The sequence below is a fragment of the Telopea speciosissima genome, chromosome 10, assembly GCF_018873765.1.
Source record: "Telopea speciosissima isolate NSW1024214 ecotype Mountain lineage chromosome 10, Tspe_v1, whole genome shotgun sequence".
In the NCBI taxonomy this organism is placed as follows: Eukaryota; Viridiplantae; Streptophyta; class Magnoliopsida; order Proteales; family Proteaceae; genus Telopea; species Telopea speciosissima.
In genome coordinates, this window is record NC_057925.1 from 676722 (window position 1) to 698521 (window position 21800).

Consider the following 21800-nt stretch of genomic DNA (forward strand, 5'->3'; position numbering starts at 1 on the left):
CTCAATTGGAATACTCTAGTATCATTGGGAGCTTAATGTATGTCATGCAGTACACTCGTCCTGATATAGCTTTTGCAGTTGGTGTTTTGAGTAAGTTTACTTATAATCCTGGACAAATTCATTGGAATGCGGTTTCTAAAGTACTTAAGTACTTAAAGGGTACAATGAATTATGCATTAAGTTATAAGAATTTTTTTGCAGTACTAGAAGGATACACAGATGCAAATTAGATTACAGGATCCGATGAATCAAAGTCCATAAGTGGTTGGATATTTACCTTGTGTGGAGGATCAATATCTTAGGGATCCAAGAAACAGACTGTGGTTTCACACTCCACTATGGAATCTGAGTTTATTGCTTTAGCAATGACAGTAAAGCAAGCAGAATGGCTTAGGGACCTATTAACAGAGATTCCTCTGTAACCTAAGCCAATGCCTGCTATATCAATAACTTGTGATAATGAAGCAACATTATCAAGGGCTTATAATAAAGTTTACAATGGAAAGTCAAGGCATATCAGTTTAAGACATAGCTATGTAAGAGAACAACTCATCAAGGGAGTTGTGACTATTAGTTATGTAAAGTCAAAGAAAAATTTGGCTGATCCCTTTACAAAAGGCCTAGGCAGGGAAGTGGTATGGAAGACTTCCAGGGAGATGGGTTTGAAGCTTTTAAATGAGAGATAACCTGCAAGTGGAAACCAACTAGACACTAGACCAACATCTAGTCATCTAGTTCAATGAAAAAACACCTGTAGTAATAACCGGTTATGCACTTAATTAGTAAAGATAATATCTCTTGTCATCTCAAGGTAGTGCATGTATGTATGGAGAAACAGACAGAAGATAGGATCAATCCTTTAATGAATCTATATCCTATAGAAAATGCAAGTCATACATTTGCATATTATTAGATTCACCTATATAAGTACAGGAAGTGGGACCGCTTTTGCGATATTTAAAGCTTGTCTCTAAGGCACTTATGAAAACCTAAGATGAAAACACAAGGCCATAAATGTGCGAGTATTTTTTAAACTATGTCAAGTAAATCATATGTCTAGTATATGAGATTTATCGCTATAAATTCTAAGTTCAAGGCCTCATCCATTTTGATTTTGACAAGTCCTAATGTATTTTGACAACATGAAGGTTCAAGTTGAAAGACACCTTTATGTATATATGATTTAAAGGTACAGAGAAGTTATTGACTGAGACTCAATTATTTTAAAAATTGAGGGAAATTGTTGGAATTTTTTTCAATAATTATGTGGACGATTTTGGGTCATTCTTTGGTCCAATGTTGGTCTGATTTTTTGGCGGTTTTGGGTCATTCTTTGGTTCAATGTTGACCTGGTTTTTTGGCTAAGGGACATGTATCTTCAAAGAGACATATCTAAGGGACATGTATCTTCAAAGAAACATATCCATTTGTAAAGGTGCATTCATAGCACTTGGATTGGAATCTTTTAATCTAATCCATTGAACCAAGAGACACACCTACACCATGGGGTACCTTCAAGAGAGACTTACATATGAGTGCTTGGATTAGAATCTTTTAATCCTATCCACTCATGTCAATGGACACACCCATTCTATGAGGTGTCTTGAAGGGATACATCCACCACTATAAATAGAGGTGAAATGGACAGCCCAAATCATTCAATTTTAGTGGTACGATTTCAGTCAGTCAGACATTAACAAATTCTCTGATAGTTTCAAGTGATTACTGTCTCTGCAAATCAGTAATCAATCCAGCCTGTTTTATCTTGGTAGGCAGATTTGCTGCAACCCAGTGCAGTAATACGGTGCAAATACTGTCTTAAGGACAGAGCATTCTCGTTCGACTCAGGCTATCTCTCCATCCTCTCCTTCCTTTGATATTAGTTTTCTAACAGGTTTCAACTTAACACTGAACTTGCCTCCACATTATCAGAGTAGATGAGTAGTAATTCACAATCATTGATGCCAGTGAATTTCTGTTTTTAGCTTCAAATATTATGTTATAACACAATTGCTAATTTCAGCTCTTGAGGGGGTTGCAAAAGACTGCAACAATTTAATTTACAGCCATCTTTTTTGTTCTCTTAACTGTGAGCAGGGCTTCAGCCAACCACGGATTCCTACCTAACCCACTCACCTAGCCCCCACCCCCCACCTCCAAAAAAAAACCAAATATTCTCTGTGCCGGGGGCGCAGACTGCACTCAGACACATGGGGTGAATGAAATGACCATCCTGCCCCCCTGCATACCCAGCCCTTGTGTCTGGGCGCAGATTGAGCGAGGTCTATTGGATTCTCATAATCAAAATGACAGTGCAAAAGTCCAATATGAAGAGGAAATTTAGAACATTTTAGGACGACATTGAACCACAAAAGGAGAGCGAATTCAGTTTTGACATCCCAATCAAACAATACAATAGGGTTTGGATTTTACAGAACCCACACCGTGGAAAGTGTTTGGGGCCTTGTTGAGTGGCAAAGTATAATATTCCACTCCATTAATAAGAGTAAATTAACTTCCCATCTTTGATTCTATTTGATACCGAGACACACGGGGCAAAATGACCAACTCGCCCCCATGAAATGTCTGGCAGGACTAGGAGCCACGCCATTTTTAGTTTAATCTTTGGGCTGCATCAGTGATGGTAAGATGGGAGAAGGAGGTGAGAGAGGAATGAGGGAAGGGAGACGGTGAGAGAGAGGGGGCATAGTATTAGGTTGGGTCATAAGTTTGAGAGAAAGAAGCAGAGTGGAGAGCTTTATTCGGGTAGTTTGGTCAAGAACAAATTGGAAACTACTAGGAGATTCTATCCAAAATGGAAGTTTGAACAAATTGGAAACTACTAAATAAGATATTTCAGTATCTCTTAGTTGGAGAAAATCTAGATGAGGGAGAGAGAAAGGGGGATCAGGGATGTGTGAGATAGAGAGGGAAACGGTAAATGTGAGAGATATGGTTGGGAATTGGGATTAAAGAAAGAGAAAGATATGATAGACGTGAAAAGGGGAGAGATTTAAGGGGAATGGGAGAGACAATAGAGAATGAGAGAGAATTATACGATGAAAGCTTAAGAATCCCCAAGTTAACAACTTATTAGAAATTATTTTAGAGTCGGTAAGGCCAAGACTACAAAAGTCTTCGAAGTGAAGACACCAGCTCCTGTTGTTGCAGTAGCAGAGCACAGGCGGCGGCGGAGGAGGTAAATCTCTCTCTCTCTCTCGCTCTCTCTCTCTCAGAGAATATTAAACCAAAAGCCATACGGGCACCCTTCTCTTTTCATTGAAACTCCCTCACGAACATAATTGGCCTGGCTTCAAAGATGTAAAGGACAAAGCTCCTTAAGAGTCGTCGATGCTTCAAAGTTCAAACCCAAATGAGATTTTAAACCTCGGGAACCTGAAATCCCCAATTTCACCTTCCCGAAGCTGCTGATTGGTATTCAACTTCTTCGATGAAGGAATTTAGAAGTTAGGACGTAGGGTTGGAATGTAACTTCTCTGAAGATGGACTACCATTACAACAATCCGAGATTTTCAGCGCGCCTCTGATTCAAGGATTTAGGACGGACTTGAGATTGGGATTCATCTCCTTTATCATACCTTACTTCTCTTTTAACTAATTATGATTTGATTTGATTTGAATTGAAATATATATGCAGGAATGATGATGAGCAGGGCCTGCAGCCCTCGTAGTAGCTGCAATACTTTGATCAACTGTGTCTTTGGATCCATTAATTGTGTATCAAAGAGGTGGCGCCACCTTATTACCGACCCTAGTTTCCATAACAATAGAAGAAGAAGAAGAACACGGAGCAACAAGAAGCGATAGTGTCCTCTTGGGCTTCTTCCAAGCCCCAACAATGAACATCCCCTTTTTTGATACGATTGGCAAACCTATTTGGGAATTCTTGGCAATACCACAAAAAGTGACAAGTTCAGAAGTTTCAGATTTGATACTCAGTTTGAAATCAAGTCCAGAAATTCTCAATGAGATTGGCTACTTCATCTGTTCTTCCAATGGCCTTTTCCTGATCCGCGGTCGCCACCCTACTGTACCGACTTATTACATATATAACCCTTTAACCATGGAGTCCTACCAACTTCCTCCTCCTCCCCCTCTTCCTCCTAATGAGCTGCAGCAGCAATCGCTCAGGCGACCGGTCAATATGGGTCTTGTTGTTGTTCCTGTAAACGATGATGATGTATGCTTTCCCAATGCTGCTGCCGCTGCTTCTTCAATACAATACATAAACAAGAGATACAAAAACAAAGTGGTGCGTGCAGAGACCTTATTACCCAGCCATTCAAACTAGTATCTGAACAATAGTAGGTCAATTGAGATTGCGACTTCCTCCTCGGAGACGGGCGAATGGCGGTTATCCACTGCAGCAGTCACTGTTGAGACGTATCAACAATTCTTACAGCCAGTGACTATGAAGGTCAGTGTGACAAGAGGAGTCATTCACTGGATGAATTATGACTTTTCTTGTAACGGTGGCGATGGCAGTATTGCTGGTGGCGGTGGCATCTTAGTGTACGATCCGTATAACAGAGGAGATGATGATGATGATGATGATGAGCACTCTATAGAGATGATTAAGCCTACTTCATATGATGAATACGAGGACTACTACTCCCTACCTTGGGTCACAGGGGAGTCTACCGACGGCCAACTCCAGTTGGCAGCTAGAATTACTCATTGTAATGCAATTAAGGTTTGGGTTTTCGATTCAAACAAGTGGGATTGGTGTTTGAGAAGTGTTTTCGGTACAATTGATAATTCTGAAGTCATTGATATTTACTCTTGCAGTCTAGTGGCGTTCCACCCTCATAACCCCCAAGCTCTGTTTATCAGTATCCATGGTTACATCTACCTGCATCATTTCTCCGAAGGGAAAGAGGAAGCGAAACATTCTGTAAAAGCAGAAGCAGAAGCTGTTCATTGCGGTTACCGTTGCTACGTCAGAGACTACGGTAACCTACAACCCTACTTTCTCCCACTTTAATCCATCCATCCATCCATCTATATAATATCCTATTAGTTTTCGGACAGATTCCAATAATATCCTATCCGTTAACATCTTTACTGTGTATGTTTTGTTGATGAGGGAACTTAAGTATTCAACAACTACGTACCCTTTCTTCTACCCTTCTTGGTCTCTGATTTTCTTACGTTTTTTATTTTTTATTTGATCTTTTATTTATTTTAATAGATATGTGATTCCATATATCACAATGCATAAAACAATATATATAAACCAATAGAAAATCTAGAAAAAGAATCACATTATCTAACTTATAAAATTGTAAAAAAAAAAAAAAAAAAAACTTAATCGGATAAACGGACACAAAGATATATTTCTAACATTTATTACTGTTAGATTGCTAAACGAAACGGATAATAATCGATCGGATAGGGGGGACTATCATATTCGTATCAGATTAGTTTTCAGATGGATTCGGATTCTTCTAAACGGATAAGAACGCGGGTCGAATACGGATTTTTGAATATCCATTGACATTTGTACTTATGAGTTTCACTTGTTTAGGACGAGGCTTACCCAAGTATTTCATCCTGTATTGGCTTGAAGACTCGTTGCGGCTTATACGTATTAGTATTGGTGTTAATCGATACGATACGGATATCATGAACTGATACCATGAAGTACCTCTAAGTCTCTAACCCCTTTCAATAGTTGTCGACATCAATTTTTATTGTTCTTGGGAGGGGGGTAGAGTATGAAGGTGGTCCTAATCTTCGGCCTTTTTTGCGCAAAGTGGCTCTTATCAAGATTCGATCAAACCCACCAAGCATTTGCCCTAGCAACCCTTCATGAACAAGACAGTAAATAAATTGGTTGGGTCAGGGTTGAGGGTGTCTAATAAGCTTTGATCCTTTTGACATGATAATTTTTAGTAGGGAAATATCATCCCCTCCCAAAGTATCCATAATATCAAACTCTCCTAAATCGGGCTTTATTAAGTGTAATTGTGACGCTAGTCTGCCATTGAACGGTTCATTTGGTGGACTAGGTTATGTTTGGTGAAATTCAGCATGTACACCTATTAAAGCTGTATCATCACCAAACTCTTTCAATGATATTTTGGTGGGAGAGGCATTGGTGGTACATCAAAGTTTGGTAGATCTACATGCATCTGGTCATATGAGGATTATGATTGAATCTAATAATTCCATCCTAATCAGATTCCTTATTGATAGCACACAGGCTTCGCCATTGCTGATTCGATCGATAGTTGATGATATTTTGTATTTGTCATCTTTGTTTACTATTTGTAACTTCTGTTGTATTCCAAGGGAGATTAACATTGTGGTTGACTCCCTAGCCCGGATGGCTCTGTCGATTACATGTTCGACGGTTTGGCCTATTTCTAATCCTTGGTTGCGAGAGTTATGTTTGCTCACAACACCTTGAGTTGTTGCATGTTCTAATAAATTTATTCGTACCATAAAAATAAAAAAAAAAAGGGAACCATACCCTAAGTTACTAACGGTGTTAATATAACAATTCAAAAGACGATATTACCCTCCTCCTCCTTCTTCTGGTTGGTTTTTCCGGTGAAAACCTGTCACTCTCCATCTCCCATTCCTCTCCTTCGACCCCACTGAAACCCCAAACCCACCTTCCCTTTCCCTTCTATCTCATTGTAACAGAGAAAAGAAGAAGAAAAAAAAGTCGAAACCCTTCTGCAGAGTGCAGACCAATCGAGCCACCCCCATCTTCTCGTTTTTTCCCAGAACCAACCCCATCGTCTTCCTTTTCCAAAAACCCCAACCCAACACCCTTTCTTGGTTCCGCCAGAACCAGACAAAAAAAACAGGAGCGAGAAGAAGAAGAGCAGAGAGGGCGAGAGACAGAGTACTGAACCAAAAATAGAAAACAAAAGGACCTCATACTTGGTTTCAGACGACGACACCACTGGTCCTCACATCCACCGCTGCAGAACAAAACCCTTTGCACGAGTGATATTTCTGTCAAATTGGACGCTGCTCCGGTCGGATCGTGGACTTCTCGTTGGCCTTCTGTTTCGACTGCAAAGTCGACTCCCAGCCCATCGTCTTCCTCAGCTTTTGACTGCCTTGGAGACTTCCATAATGGCTTTCTTTCTCTGTTTGTTCCTATTTCTGAACTTTTCACTGTTTCCAATCAGGTCTGTGGGTAGCAAACTAGCAAGTGACAGACCAAAGGATACAGAAGTGCTATTTTATATGCATCCAAACCAATAAGTAGTGGATGAAAATTTTAACTGTTTTCATTAATTGGGCTGTGTGATATGGCTCCAAGAAAACTTTACTTTAATGGGAATCAGATTGGAAGGTGGGTGGGTAATAAAATCTTATTTTTGGGATCCGTTGTGGTGCTTGGAAATACCTTGGAGACTTCTGTATCCTGATTTATACAAGTTGGTTGTTCAATGGTATGGAAGCACACAGCGGAAGTGGTGATTCAATGGTATGGAAACCCAAATTGCAATCCATTCAGATTCCAAAAAATGGGGGCGGCAACCGTTTAAGATTCTCAATCGGCTGGGGGGAATTTTCCGGCCAGTGGAAGGCCGGTGACCTCTCTACGGGGGACGGGGATGATTTTGCAGAACAGAGGGCAGGGTGGGCAATGGGTTTGGGTTTGGGTTTGGGTGAAGAAGATGAAAATGGGGTTTTGGGGTTGAAGAGGGCGAAATTAGAATAAAATTATATTAAGGATAGTATGGAGTTTTAGAAAATTTGTAAATGCCCACGTCATCAATTAGACATTTTTTAAGGATTAGGATACGGTTGATAGAATCTTTCAAAAGTAAGGAGGGCATTATCATTATTCAAAATTTGGAGAAGAGATTTGATATTATGGATACTTAGACTTAGAGGGGAGGGGGATGATATTTCCCCTTTTCAGTATTAGTATATCAGATATAACTAGGGATGTAAACGGATCGAATTCGGTCGGATAGTGGCATGATCATATTCGTATCTGATTACATTCGGACGGATTCGGATAATTTTCAGATAGTGATTTTTTGAATACAGGCTATTCTAAATGGATATGAATACAGATCGAATACGATTTTTCGACTATCCGTTGACATATTTACCGTTTTTATGATGAGGGTTAGGGTTGAAACTTGAGAGTTCAGTAACTACCCTTTCTTCTACTCTTCTTAGACTTTTATTCTTTTATGTTTTTTACTTTTGATTTTTTAATAGATATGTAATTCCATGTATCACATTGCATAAAATAATATATATATAAACCAATAGCAAATTTAGAAAAAGAATCACATTATCTTAACTTATAAGTTTATAAAAATAAGATAACAAAATCCAATAAGGTAACTTAAAAGGACAGACAAACATAGAGTTATATTTCAGATATTTTATTACCGTCGGACTGCTAAATGAATCGGATAATAATCGGTTGGATAGGGGGATTATCATATTCGTATCCGATTAGTTTCGGACGGATTCGGATTCTCCTAAACGGATACGAACGCGGATCGAATACGGATTTACGAATATCCATTTACATTCCTAGATATAACTTAAAATTGAAGACAAAAGATACAACTTAAAATTATTGAAATGCATAGCTTGGTGTTTTGATTTGTAGTAATGTAAAGAGTATAAACTTTACTCATCTGAGGTTAAAATTGTCACTGAAGTTTAATGTTGATAAAGTATCGATGTGTTCGCCATAACCTTCACTCATACTTATATCACGTCCTCTATAATCACAAAATCGAAACAAAATTAGAAGATATCGGTGGGGCTGAGTTGTGCTACCGGTCACTCTCCTTAATACCTTAGTTCCCCCTTACTGGTGCAGCTAGGTTGATGTGAACTGGTCTAGTGGTCTCCCAAGATAACACTATCCTTGATTGGCCCTCTAGTCCACGTGCACTCGTTGACGAGACTCCATTGGGATACTTTGGGGTTGTGCTCAACTTCATAAACTTTAAAATCGGCCAAGTGTGGAACTGATATAGAGGGAGAGAATACGAATTTTTCATACCAATGAGTGTTCTGAGCACACCTATTTATAGAGGTGATGTTGCCCTTTCCACGCAACACTTTGAAGGGATATGCCCCTAAAAGAAATGGATTTCAACCGTGTCGTATTAGGGAGAGTCTCTCATCTAAGGGAGCTTTACCGGTAAGAACCCTTATATATATATATACCTCTCCTCTTGCAATCTAGATCCTCTATTGATGCCTGCCTGTCCTATCCTGTGTTGTGCTGGGCAAACACGGAAAAGTGCACAATTACTGCCTTACCCCTGCCTAAGTGTCTTACCCGAGTGGTAGTAAGGTGGTAATTGCATGCTTTGTCGTGTCTGCACAGCACGCCGCAGGATGGGCAGGCGGCAGTAGAGGATCTGGATCCCATCTCCAAGCAATGTAGAATTAAAAACTCCTCGCCCGCTATAACCGTATGGCATTCTCTGGTCTGGTTCAAGCACAGAACCCCTGGCTATAGTTTTCTTGCTTGGTTAGCAATGAAAGGAGCTCTCACCATCAAGGATACATTAGTCACTTGGGGCCTTGTTCAAGACGCGCGCAGCCTGTCTTCTGCCAGCACCACACTGAGACCTTTGATCATCTCCTCTGCTCCTGCCCTTTCGGATCCAAAATCTGGAAGGAAATCCTCGAGATCAATGAATACTCCAGAGATCCTCCTGCCAGCAGCTGGAGCAATGAGATGTCCTGCCTGGCTGCTCTAGCACTTTAGTGGCAACCAAGCCCCCCCAGCTGCTCAAGGAAAACAGTCTTTGTGCAACCATTTACAAGGTATGGATCGATGAATGGAGCGCAACTCCAAAATCCACAACGGGAAAAATGCTAGCACTGGCGAAGTTGTTGCCAAGATCATTCATACACGACACGCGGTTAAGGTTCCATCATTACCAAGGGAGGGTGGGTATATGACAAAAACTACAATAAAAAATTCTTCCAGAAATGGGGGATCCAAGTCACCTTCATCTCGATCGAAGCGTTGCATCCTGCACAAGTGGATCCCCCCTCCTAAAATTGTGACGGATCTTACAACAATGGTACGTACAGGTCGTTACGGTGTCATCGGCAGAACCTCAACTGGGCAAGTACCCTTCGCAAGAGCCGGAGCCTTCCTAGCCTCGATCTGGTACTCTCCAAGCTAAACTCCATGCCAAGGCATCCTTTGTGGGATCCAAACTGCTAAAGACCTTGGGTGCATGCCTAAGTGCTCAATGACTCGGGTTCCTCTACTTGGCAATGCTGGGCCGGATACTATTGATCGCATCAAATTCTTAATTGACACCTACGAAGAACACATGTGTGAGACAAAAGTAATACAATTTTTAAACTTCCCAATATGAGTTCTAATACATGTTACAGTTTATTCAATTTGGTTCGGTTCAGACCTAAGCTTTTTAGTCTAAAATCAAAATAAAACCGAACCAAATGAAATTTTACTTTCCAAAACCAAAACCGATCTGGATTTTGGGTTTGTTTCGATTCATTTTAAACTGACATTTTCGATTCCTGTTCTAAATTGACACCCTCAATATTCTTAGCAACATACAACAATCCAGCTGATGCTAATCCAATCTTGGTGGTCTATCTGTGTCTTGGTCTTTGTTACTAAGCTTTACAACCTTAGATTTGACTGTAGGCCCAGGGATAACATAACAACCCACAGGGGTTTTTTTCTTTTTTTCGTAAACAACCCACAGGCTTTAATAACATGGCTTAAAGAATCGAATCAGAATTGGTGGACGGCCAATTGAATCAGAATCTAATTAATGTGGATTCCCATGGCTTATTTTGGAATTGGCCATGAATGCTCATTGATCTTAATTTTTTACTATTTTTTAGCCAGTAAAATAGCAGAAAATCAATGTAACTAAGGATCCAGATCTTCTGCGGCGCGGTTACCCCAACGGCCTGAGTTGCGCAAACACAAGGCAGTGCACAATGACCGCCTTACCCCCACTCGGGTAGGGGTAAAGCGGTCATTGCGCACCACCTTGTATCTACGCAGCATAAGCCGTTGGGACAGCTGCACCATAGAGAATCTGGATTAATGCTGTGACTTATCTCTTGTAGCTAAGTCTACAAGACTTTTGAATTATTTAAAAATATATATATCAAAGATTTGTGATACTCTTTGCTTCTTCTTTCTTATTCCATTTATTTTTTAAGGTTTTGGCCTATTCCGACCGATCATATTATAATCAAAATCATTGGAGGCTGACTGCAAATCCAGTTCCGGGTTTTTAAACCTAAGTAGCACTATACAGGAGAGAAGTGAGGTAATTTCATGTGAGAAAGAAAGAGAAAGACAAGTAGGTACTAGCACACCCTGCCCCAGCGGCTAAGGGTGTCAAAACAAAATCGAAATCGTTTACCAAAATCAAACTGAACAGTTTAAACCGGAACCAGCAGACCATTTAAATAAATGGTCTGGTTATGGTTTTAAAAATGCCACCATTTAGCTAAACGGTTCAATCCGGTTTTAACCGATTAATCCAACGGTTTCAGGCCGTTTAATCAAATTACATCCGATTATAACCGTTTAAACCAAACATCAAAAGATTCAAAACCTAGCAATAGCAACTACTAAGTAGAAGTACTAACCACTAAGTCACTAACTCATTAAGTCACGTTTCTTCAATAAATGATTTCCTTTTTTCAAAAAAAAAAAACTAATAACTTCATAATTAATAATTAATTATTAATAACTAATTAGTATTAGTAAATAGAAGGTAAACTGTTTTCTACCCAAAAATGAAAAAGAAAAAAAATGGGTAAACAGTGATTGAAGCTACAACATTTTCATGGGATCCATCGTCCATTGAAGGTACTTACTAATTAAAAGAGATGCACTATAGGCTACAACCCATTTTTTATTAAAAAATGCAGGAGATTTGGTTTTAAAACTATTAAATTATTTAGTAAATCAGGGATATTATTCATAACTGACTAACCCAATCCGTATAAAACCGTGTAGAACCATTTAACCGAAAATTGCGTATAACCATTTAATCAAAAACCATGTAAAACCGTGTATAACCATTTAACCGAAACTGTTTAAAAACCGTATAACCGAAACCGTTTACTAAACAGTTACGGTTTTGGATATGCAACCATTTAGCTATATGGTTTAGTTACGGTTTCTACCCTCAAGCAGTCAAAATCGAACCAAACCAAACCGTTTAACCAAAACCGGACCGTTGAACACCCTTACCGGTGGCTCAAAGAACCTTTTGCCGTTATATTTTAACACCCCTAGTGCGAACTGCCTCCCCCCTCAAAGGCAGGATTCGACCCCAAAATCTTACTACAAATCTACAACCAGCTGAGCAAGTGCAGCTCTAAAAGACCCACATTTGTTGCATATGTAAATCAAGTATCAACCCCAAACATCAAGACAGAATACCAAATAGCTGTTTGAATTTTTCTCTGAGCTTTTGTTCTCTACTGTGTGAGATTACTTCTAAATCGAGTTAAAAATTCCTGCTATCATGTAGCTATGATTTACTGGTAACTAGGTCAAGCTTTGAGGTATATATATATATATATATATACCCTGTAACAGTAATGGTATAAACTCCATGATTATATGAAGAACACAATCATCCAAGGTACCTTCAGATAGGGCATTTACAGAAATAATTAATATAGAAACAGTGAACCTCTTCGCTGTATATTCCTCTTTAGAGCCACCTCATGGGGAATATATAGAAACTTTGGGAGGATCCTTTTTCAGTGAAAGAGACATTTGAGGAGGAGGAACACCTACAACTAGATACAGATTGGACACACTAGACTAAAATCATGTTAGCAACTTGTATATACCTGAGGACCCTAGAAGAGAATATGAACTCACATGAGTTGCTAAGAATATATGCCTGGCTTGAAGTGGACAACCATGTCAACATTAAAGTGAGAATATGTGGGGAACAAAGAACCCAAGTTGTGGTACTTTGGTGTCCATTCTATTTTAGTTACTACAGGAGTTCATTTAGTATGTATCTATACCTATTCTTGGCCCTAGGAGAAGCCCATTTTTAGTCCTAACCCATTAATGTTAAGGTTTGCGAAAGGGTAAATTTCAGTTAAGCCCCCCCCCCCCCCCCCCCCATTCATACATACAAAAAAAAAAAAAAAAAGAAACAGAGACATCAAATGTGTGTGTGTGGATGGAAATCTAGAGATATTATAGATGTGGAATGAGAAAAAGTGTGAACATTAATAAACAACTCAAATAATTTGTAAATAAACATGAAGAACATATTAACATTGGTTAGACTAACACTGATAACAAACATTAGCATATATTTCCAACTCATAGGAAGAATAAGAATTCATGCTTTGAATGAGTTTAGCTGGATTGTGCTTCCCAAAGGTTATGCTCTTTACAATTTAGGGTTAATGTTCAATTGGTTTCGAAAATTAAAGATTGATATAGTTGCGCGGTTGAAGGAAAGAAAAAAAAAAATAGCAAAAATGGAATTTGTTCATAAAGCACGTATCGGGGGGTAGTGCAGAACATTTCGATGCCTACTTGTAATACTCCTAATCACCTAGTAATGACTTTGTTCATGGAGCTTAAAACTATTAAGGTACCATTCTAAACTGTGAATTTATATAGATTGTTATCACTGGGAGGAGAATATCTATATTTCATTTATGTGCTAATTTGAACTGCCAATTTACCTTTTTCTTTTTCCCTTTTTTTATTTTTTTGAATAAAGATTCTTTAGTCCATATTGCCTTTATCATCTCAAACTAAAAGAAGTAATCAACAAGATATTAAGATAATCAAATTTTTAGTTATAGCAGTGAGAAAGAGATCCAATGGAACTCTTGAAACACAAGTTACCCATAAAATCAGGGACAGGGACAGGTTTTAGACCCAAAAGTATGTGAGCTTATCAAGTAAAAAAATCTTGGCATCTAAACTAAATTAGATAAAAGGGGAAAAAGTGGGGAACCCATGTTTTGTGGTTTTGGGTGAAAGGAATAATAGAACTCTTGAACTCTTGACTGAAGAATACGACCCATGGAAGTTAAACTCACAGGCTTCTCAAATGCCATTCCCTGGAATCCTGAAACTTTTCTTTTCCACAAGGAATTTTATTCCGTGGTCATTTCTCACTTTTATTTCAACCAATGACCCATGTGTGGTCAATATATCACAGCCAATGGATATCTCACACATTTCATGCCTTAATTTGGCTAGTCGATTCCCCACCACCCCACCCCCCCCCACCCCCCACTTTTTTTCTTTTTTTTTTTTTTTTTTTTTTCTTCTCTTTCTGTGTTTGAGACACATTTTGTTACAAGAAACTGTGGTTCTGTTCCCTCTCAGAAGAATTGAGACTTGACAGAGAGGTAGTTGGTTGTAGTTACTAAGGGGGTCTGTAAGTACTTTCCTTGTACTATTGTAGGAAAGACTTTTGAGTCCCATAGGGACATGAAATAAAAGTCATGTCTTCATGTCTATTTCCAGAGGTGGGCCCTGTATCCCCATAGATAGCCAGCAATGTGATCCTCATATAGGACGGGCCTCTGCGTAACAGTAAGGCTGCTCCATCACGACCTGCTGGTTGCAGGTTCAAGTTGGGAAACATACCCTCCGCGAAGCGAATCAGGGGTTAAGACTGCATATATCTACCCTTCCCCAAACTTCACAATAACAGGAGTCTCATGCATTGTGACAGAATGAACAATAATCCTAAAATGGCTAATCCACAGGTCTTCCAACTAAGACACTCTTGCTCTCAATCACAGGATCTTGTGGAAGATAATCATATCAACACAATGGAATGCGATAGTTTGGGAGGTATCAAATCAAGCCTCTTGGTGCAATTTATTCTTCGTTACTCTTTAAACTGAAAAAGGGTGCCTGATGCTATGATTCTTCCAAACTGAATAAAAAATCTGTGGAAATATAAGAATCAATTGATCTTCTTACATAGAACACCAATTGATACAGATGTAACTAACTTAATCACTAAGGCTACATTTGGATGTTAAAAAAAAAAATTTGAATTTGTGAGAGACGCATAAAGCAATCATTGCATCATCATGATTTTTGTCTCATTATGTTTCTTCTACTACCAAGTTTTCCTTTCTCAATCTTTCATTTCACCCCATGCTTAAGAACTTCTGAACTCTACAAGGGACACTCTCATTATAGATTTGTTCATAACACATACGAAAAAACAGATTACATTATCATTGATTGCATTTTAGGCAATCAAAAATTTAACAATGTAAGAAGCCTTAAAGTGCATAACTTTTCGATAAATAGCTGTGTGCAAATGATTGAAGTTTTATAAGCTCAAAAATGATTCAACTCAATTCAACACAGTCTTATCTCAACTAAATGGGACCGGTTACATGAATTCGTTTCTCCAATCCGTTCTAATTCAAATTGGGCCCTATTTGTTAATTGTCTTAAGCTATGCATGTCTTCTCTTGCCACTTCTCTTAGAGTCATTTTATGTCTACCCCTAGCTCTTTAGCTTTTTCAATCTAAATCAAATCACCCATCATCCATACTAGAGCAATCAAAGGCCTCCAAAAAATGAACTTGACCACAATTAGAACACCTAGTCAGCAACAGCCAAATTCCTTGCATGCAAGAAATTTCAAATTATTGCTCAATCATCACGGTTTAAAAATCAGGAATTGATTGATGAATCGGCCAATTCACATCAAACTCGGCCATGACTGATCCAACTGATTCCGATCCAAATTGGTCGAAATCGACACTGACTGATTCAAACCCTGATTCTGTTTTAATGAAACCTTCTCATACATCTACATACATCTACATACAATGAAATCTATACGCACCTTTCACGTAAAATTGTATACATGCATAAACTAACCAACGTGAAGTCTCAATTACAATATTTTGAACGTATAGAAAAGTATGTTAAACCAACAAAGAAAATGTAAACAGATGAGAACCTATTTGGGACACATTCTTAGTTCTCAAACTATTTATCCATTAAAATCGTACGAATAACTACATGAGAATCCAGAAAAGGAAAACTCAAGTGGTCCTCCCAACGGTCATGACCTGCCCAATTGTTCAAGCAAAGCAAGTATGGAAGCAAGTACAATCTTTTCTTTTTTTTCACTCAGGTCTGTAGTCCTTCAGATTCGTTACTGTAGGGCCAGTCATTCTCAACTTTCAGACAGAGAAGGGAATGAAAAGATTTGGACCCCCTCCCCCTTTCTTTTATACTGTATAGGTTGAATAAGTGCCAAACTTACGAAAGGAGACAAGAATTGTATTCCTTATTCCATTCCTTTCTTTCACACAATCCCCAAGGAGAGAGCATCTCTCCACAATTTCCTTTTTTCTCTCTCTTGATTGTATCCAATTCCCCTGTTTCAAGATGCCTAGTTAACAGAATCATCTTCTATATCTTCTTACATACATTGATTATCTTGTTTTCTTTATCCATCTCCATCCTCTGATAGGCAAACCTGGAATTAAAACCTATGAGCAACCAGGAAACTGCCCTAGTCTTGCCAATCTACAAGGGGGTCTGGGAAGGTTTTAAGACATCAAATATGGTGGATTCCCTTGCCCTGGGTCATAAAATTCCTCTTTTTCTATTGGGGAATAAGGTTCCTGCTTTCCCTCGAGGGACCAATGCGAAAAAAACACAAAAGCTTATGAGGATCTATTCTTGCACCTATTGCAAGGCCTGAGTTGTTCTAGAAAGTTATAGTGCAGAAGAATTGAAATTGAGAGAGTATTGTCTGAGAATGGAAAGTGGAGTTGTGGGGCAGGGCCCACAGAGTACACAAAGCAGAGAAGGACAACGTCTCTTTTCGAGTCGCTGTGAAGATTGGATTGGATCGAGTTTCGTGTCAGTTCCTTCCCTGATTCTATGCCTCCCCATCCAAGCTTTGCTTTATAATGACAACCCCAGGCACCCTGCACTTCGTGAGAGCTGGTCAAAGGAGAAGTAGAGGAGGGGGAAGCATTGTACAGCTTTCTTTTCCCAAGTATCAAGAGTGAGGACTTGGGAGTACAGTACCAACAAGCCTCCTCAGAAGTGGATTATCAGATCAAGAAAACAAAAAAAGGAAAAAGATAGGTAAGTATTCATGATAGTATACAAAATTTTAGTTTTCATGTTTCTGATATTAAAACTAGAATTCAACCAGGTGTTGTTTTATTAACAGGATATGTATCACCTCCATCATCACCAAGGAAAGAACAGTTCCCCTTCTTCACGGATGTCCATTCCTTCTGAAAGGCATTTGTTCCTGCAAGGTGGGAATGGACCTGGCGATAGAGGACTAGTTCTTTCAACTGATGCTAAGCCTAGACTGAAGTGGACACCAGAGCTCCATGAGCGCTTCATAGAAGCAGTCAATCAGCTTGGAGGAGCAGACAGTGAGTATATACAGCTCAATCAGATTTAAGGAATATAACAGAAACTATGTACTGCAAAAGACTTAGCAAATTCATGTGACTCTACTTTGCAGAGGCTACACCTAAAACAGTAATGAAGCTCATGGGAATTCCAGGGCTTACCTTATACCACCTAAAAAGCCATCTTCAGGTGCGTTGCCAAAGCCTGCCAAATGTCATTTTGAAGGTTCTTATATATTCTACAAAAACCTAATCTATCTTCTGTCTTGCAGAAATACAGACTCAGTAAGAATCTTCATGGACAAACTAATATTGGAACCAGCAAGATCAGTAAGAGAATGTCATAAAGTTCCCTTCTACTTCCATAAGTACCAGAAGCAATATAGGAACCAGAAAATTAACTGACTGAGAATAGGTTGCATGGCAGCAGTGGCAGGAGAGAGGATATCTGGAGCAACTGGAGCACTCATAAGCAACACAAACCTCAGTTCCCAGACAAGCAAGTGAGCATGAAAGAGTTTCATTATTTTTCCATTTTTTATGTGTATGTATGTGTGTGCGTGTTTCCCTTGGATAGACTTCACTAACATATGATTTCACATCTCAGAGGCTTGCAGATAAGTGAAGCAATACAGATGCAAATCGAAGTGCAGAGAAGACTACATGAGCAGCTTGAGGTAGACAATCTGAAAATCCTGAAACCTTAAAAACTTCTGAAAAACAATACATTTTGGAAGGCTTTTCAAACTCAGTTAAAAATACATGAAGAAGATCAAAATCTTCAAACTTCTCTGACTCCCCAACTCTGAACATAACTCCTCATGATAACACGAATACAGAAAAAGAAACAGGAACATTTAAATTATGCCTTTCTGAATAAGATCAAGCTTTCTAATTTTTTTTTCAACATTTTTACTTGGGTGTTGGAACTAAGTGAACGACAATCCGTACTGAAAAAAAATCCGGGAACTAATAAACGTTTAGACTTCATAAGGTGTCATTTTTTGCACTTATGTTCAGTGAGAAGCCATCAGAGCTACAGCTCTTGGTCAAGAATGTCTATTATATAACTGCTTTGAAAAAGATCTTGGTTACTTATTTAACCTTTTTTTAAGACCCAGAGGAAGAATCTGTCAATTTTTTATTTCTCTAGTTATTAAATAGCTAATATGATCACAAATTAAATTTCACAATCTTCCTATTAAGACAACAGGCCATTTGCTCCCGTTCTTTGCATTATAAAGTTGGTCCAGCATTATTTTTTCGCCCACTCGCTGAACAGGATGCTGTTCTGGACTGAACCAGGTGCAGCGACACTTACAGCTCCGCATTGAAGCCCAGGGAAAATACCTACAATCAGTCCTGGAGAAAGCTCAGGAGACACTTGGAAGACAAAACATTGGTCCCGCAGGCCTAGAAGCTGCTAAAGTGCAGCTCTCTGAACTAGCATCCAAAGTATCCACAGAATGCCTGAACTCTGCCCTTTCGGAGTTGAAAGAAATGCAAGGTCTGTGTCCTCAGCAAACACAAACAAACCAGCCTGCAGATTGTTCAATGGACAGTAGCCTGACTTCATGTGAAGGAAGTCAAAAGGACCAAGAGATGCACAACATTGGGATGGGTCTGGGACCTTATCACCGCAGTAAGCCCCTGGGCCCAAAGGAAATCGGAGATGAGTCCATGCCTGATCAGACTGAACCCACGTGGAACACAGACCTAAAGGGGCATAAAATCTTCCCTCCTTCCATGAGAAGAGACACAGAACGGGTCATGTTCCCCGTACAAAGGAACTCCACTGACTTACTTATGAGCATTAGAGTTCAAGGAGAAAAGAGGCATGATGGCTGCAGCTTTTATGAGGGAACACCTAAAGGAGATGAGGATGAGCATTTCCTTCACCATACCAACACCAGAAGAACTGCAATTGAACCAGAGAATGAGAAGACATTGAAAGATTTCAGACTGCCTCATCTAACAGCGAAACTGGACCTAAATGCTCATGAAGAAAATGATGCATCCTCCAGCTGCAAACAGTTTGACTTAAATGGATTCAGCTGGAGCTGAATGGCCACACTGCAAGTTAAATATGATAGTTGAATCTGAAGATAACTCCTTGTTTACTTTTTTTGTTTTATATATCAGTTGAGAAAATTTTGAAAATCTGGATGGTAAACCACTGTTCTCACAGTTCAGCAATCAAAACTAATCAGGGCAGATTGGGGAAAAAGAAGGAGATTCCTCACGGTAAGGTGCAAACAATTAGTACAAGTAACAATATATGGTAAAAAGGAAATTAGGCCAAGGAAGAAAGCACAACATTGTGAGCACCTTTCTATGAAATGTAGGACTAAACAATAATACCGCAACAAAAGTATTTACTTCCTGAGATATCATGAAAAAAAAAATTTCCAGGGTTAATTACGAATTTAGTAATACTCGATTTGGGACTGTATTAGATAACTATAATTTTTAGATTGTAAGTACTTGCATATTCAATCTGTGAAGTGAATGTCTAATTCCCAAAATACAGAACTCCTGACCAATCTACTAAATTCAACATGCAATGAATGTGAAAATAAGGAAGATATTCTTAGGTAAGTGATTCAGATCATTAGGCATTTGTGAACAAATTTGGCACCATGATGAGGATGTGATGAATGTTGTTCGAAAGCTCAAAAAGCCAACTGAACTTGGTATTGAATTATTTAAGCAACCTGATGACAAGGTTGAAGGTCTAAAGTCTCAAAAATAAAGAAACTGAATGGCCACATAAAGTAGATAAGAAAATAAAAATGAAAGAGAAGGAAAAACTACAATTTTGTAATGGCAATGGTATCCTATGGAAACCATCAAAAAGCCGAAGGTAAAAACGAGGGCTAGGCATCAAATCAGGAAGTTGATGAGAAATTTTGCAATGTCAGTTCCTACAGTTACCTGGACTGGGTATAAATAACAATTGATCATCAGATTGAGATGAAATTTGAGCACCCATGTGAATCTAGTTCGTGGGTCTTAAGGTTTGAATTAAATTCGACATGTCTAACTTTGAATAGGGCCTTTGCCAGTAGGATTTTCATGAACTATTTTCAAATCAAATACCTGATATCTGCTTCCCTCCTTTAATCCTAGGGTGGCAACCAATGAGAATTATGTCAGTAATCAGATCTGAACTTAAAAACACCAAGATTAAAACCAGAGAAGGAGAGAAGAGAGGAAGAAGATAGAAGGCTGTGTGATACAAGATAAATTCCTATCGCCCGCAGCCAATGTAATTATATTATGACAGAATAATTACAAAGTCAAAATAGAACTCTAAAGTCTAAAAATAATAGGAAACTAAAACCTAGTCTAGTTAGGAAAGAAATAACAATTACCTAGACACTCTTTAACACCCCCCCATGGACCTCCAACCGAGACACTCTTAACACTCATGGGCATCCAACCGAAACACTCTTAATACCACCTCAAGCTGGAATATATATATATATATATTTATATCCAATACCCAACTTGAAACAACCATCAAGAAACACAAGTCGAAACAGTGTCTTCGTAAATAGATCACCAAGTTGACTGCCAGAGTTGACGAACGGAGTTCAAATAATCCTTTTTATAAATGCATTTCTCATAAAATGACAATCAACCTCAATATGCTTGGTCCTTTTATGAAAAACAGAATTGCTAGCAATAAAATTTGTTGCTTGACTATCACAATACATCTCCATTGCTCTATACTCTGTTTTTGCACTCAATCTTGCCACAGTAGTCTGCTTTTAACTCCTCCTAGATACAAGAATACCACCACCAAATGTACAATATCCAGGAGTTGATCGACGATCATTTGTAGCACCAGCCCAATCAGCATCCCAATAACCCACAACATTAGTTTGACCATGGCGATGATAAAGAAGACCTTTGCCAGGAGCACCCTTAAGATACCTCAAAATGCGATAAGCATCCCAATGAGCACATTTAGGATTCTCCATAAATGGACTGATGACTCCAACAGCAAAAGAAATATCAGGACAAGTGACAGTCAGATAAATAAGTTTTTCAACAAGTCTTTTGTACTGATGTTTATCTTCAAAGTCTTCGCCATCACACACCCCAAATTTCAGATGTTTATACTTTATCCTCAAAGTCTTCGCCATTACACACCCCAAGTTTCAGATTTGGATCCATAGGATGGTCAACAGGCTTATAACCTAACATACTAGTTTCAGATAGAAGGTCCAGAGCGTACTTTCTCTGAGACAAACTGACACCTTTCTTGCAACAAACAACTTCAATCCCCAAAAAATACCTGAGGACTCCTAAGTCCTTCATCTGAAAATGCCAATGAAGATATCCCTTGACCTCTTCAATGTCATAAGAGTCATTACCTGAAATTATGATATCA

General features: G+C 38.8%; 2 protein-coding genes across 4 annotated transcripts; one reads left to right on the forward strand and one right to left on the reverse strand.

The window, feature by feature from the left end:
* The first annotated feature begins 16660 nt into the window (after window positions 1–16660).
* On the forward strand, window positions 16661–19561 carry LOC122641333 (myb-related protein 2-like). 3 transcript variants are annotated; one of them, XM_043834541.1, is made up of 7 exons: window positions 16661–17120; window positions 17209–17422; window positions 17515–17591; window positions 17674–17731; window positions 17817–17904; window positions 18009–18078; window positions 18707–19561. In XM_043834541.1, exons 2-7 carry the CDS (start codon window positions 17212–17214, stop codon window positions 19463–19465), a joined length of 1263 nt encoding a protein of 420 aa, XP_043690476.1. In that variant the 5' UTR covers window positions 16661–17120; window positions 17209–17211; the 3' UTR covers window positions 19466–19561. The 3 variants fall into 3 exon arrangements, with proteins under 3 accessions (XP_043690476.1, XP_043690478.1, XP_043690477.1); XM_043834543.1 differs by having other exon boundaries at window positions 17832–17904; XM_043834542.1 differs by having other exon boundaries at window positions 16662–17120; window positions 17829–17904.
* Window positions 19562–21174: 1613 nt separating this feature from the next.
* On the reverse strand, window positions 21175–21552 carry LOC122642189 (uncharacterized mitochondrial protein AtMg00810-like). Its single transcript, XM_043835618.1, has one exon. The coding sequence runs from the start codon at window positions 21550–21552 to the stop codon at window positions 21175–21177; it is 378 nt and encodes a 125-aa protein (XP_043691553.1).
* Window positions 21553–21800: the final 248 nt, after the last annotated feature.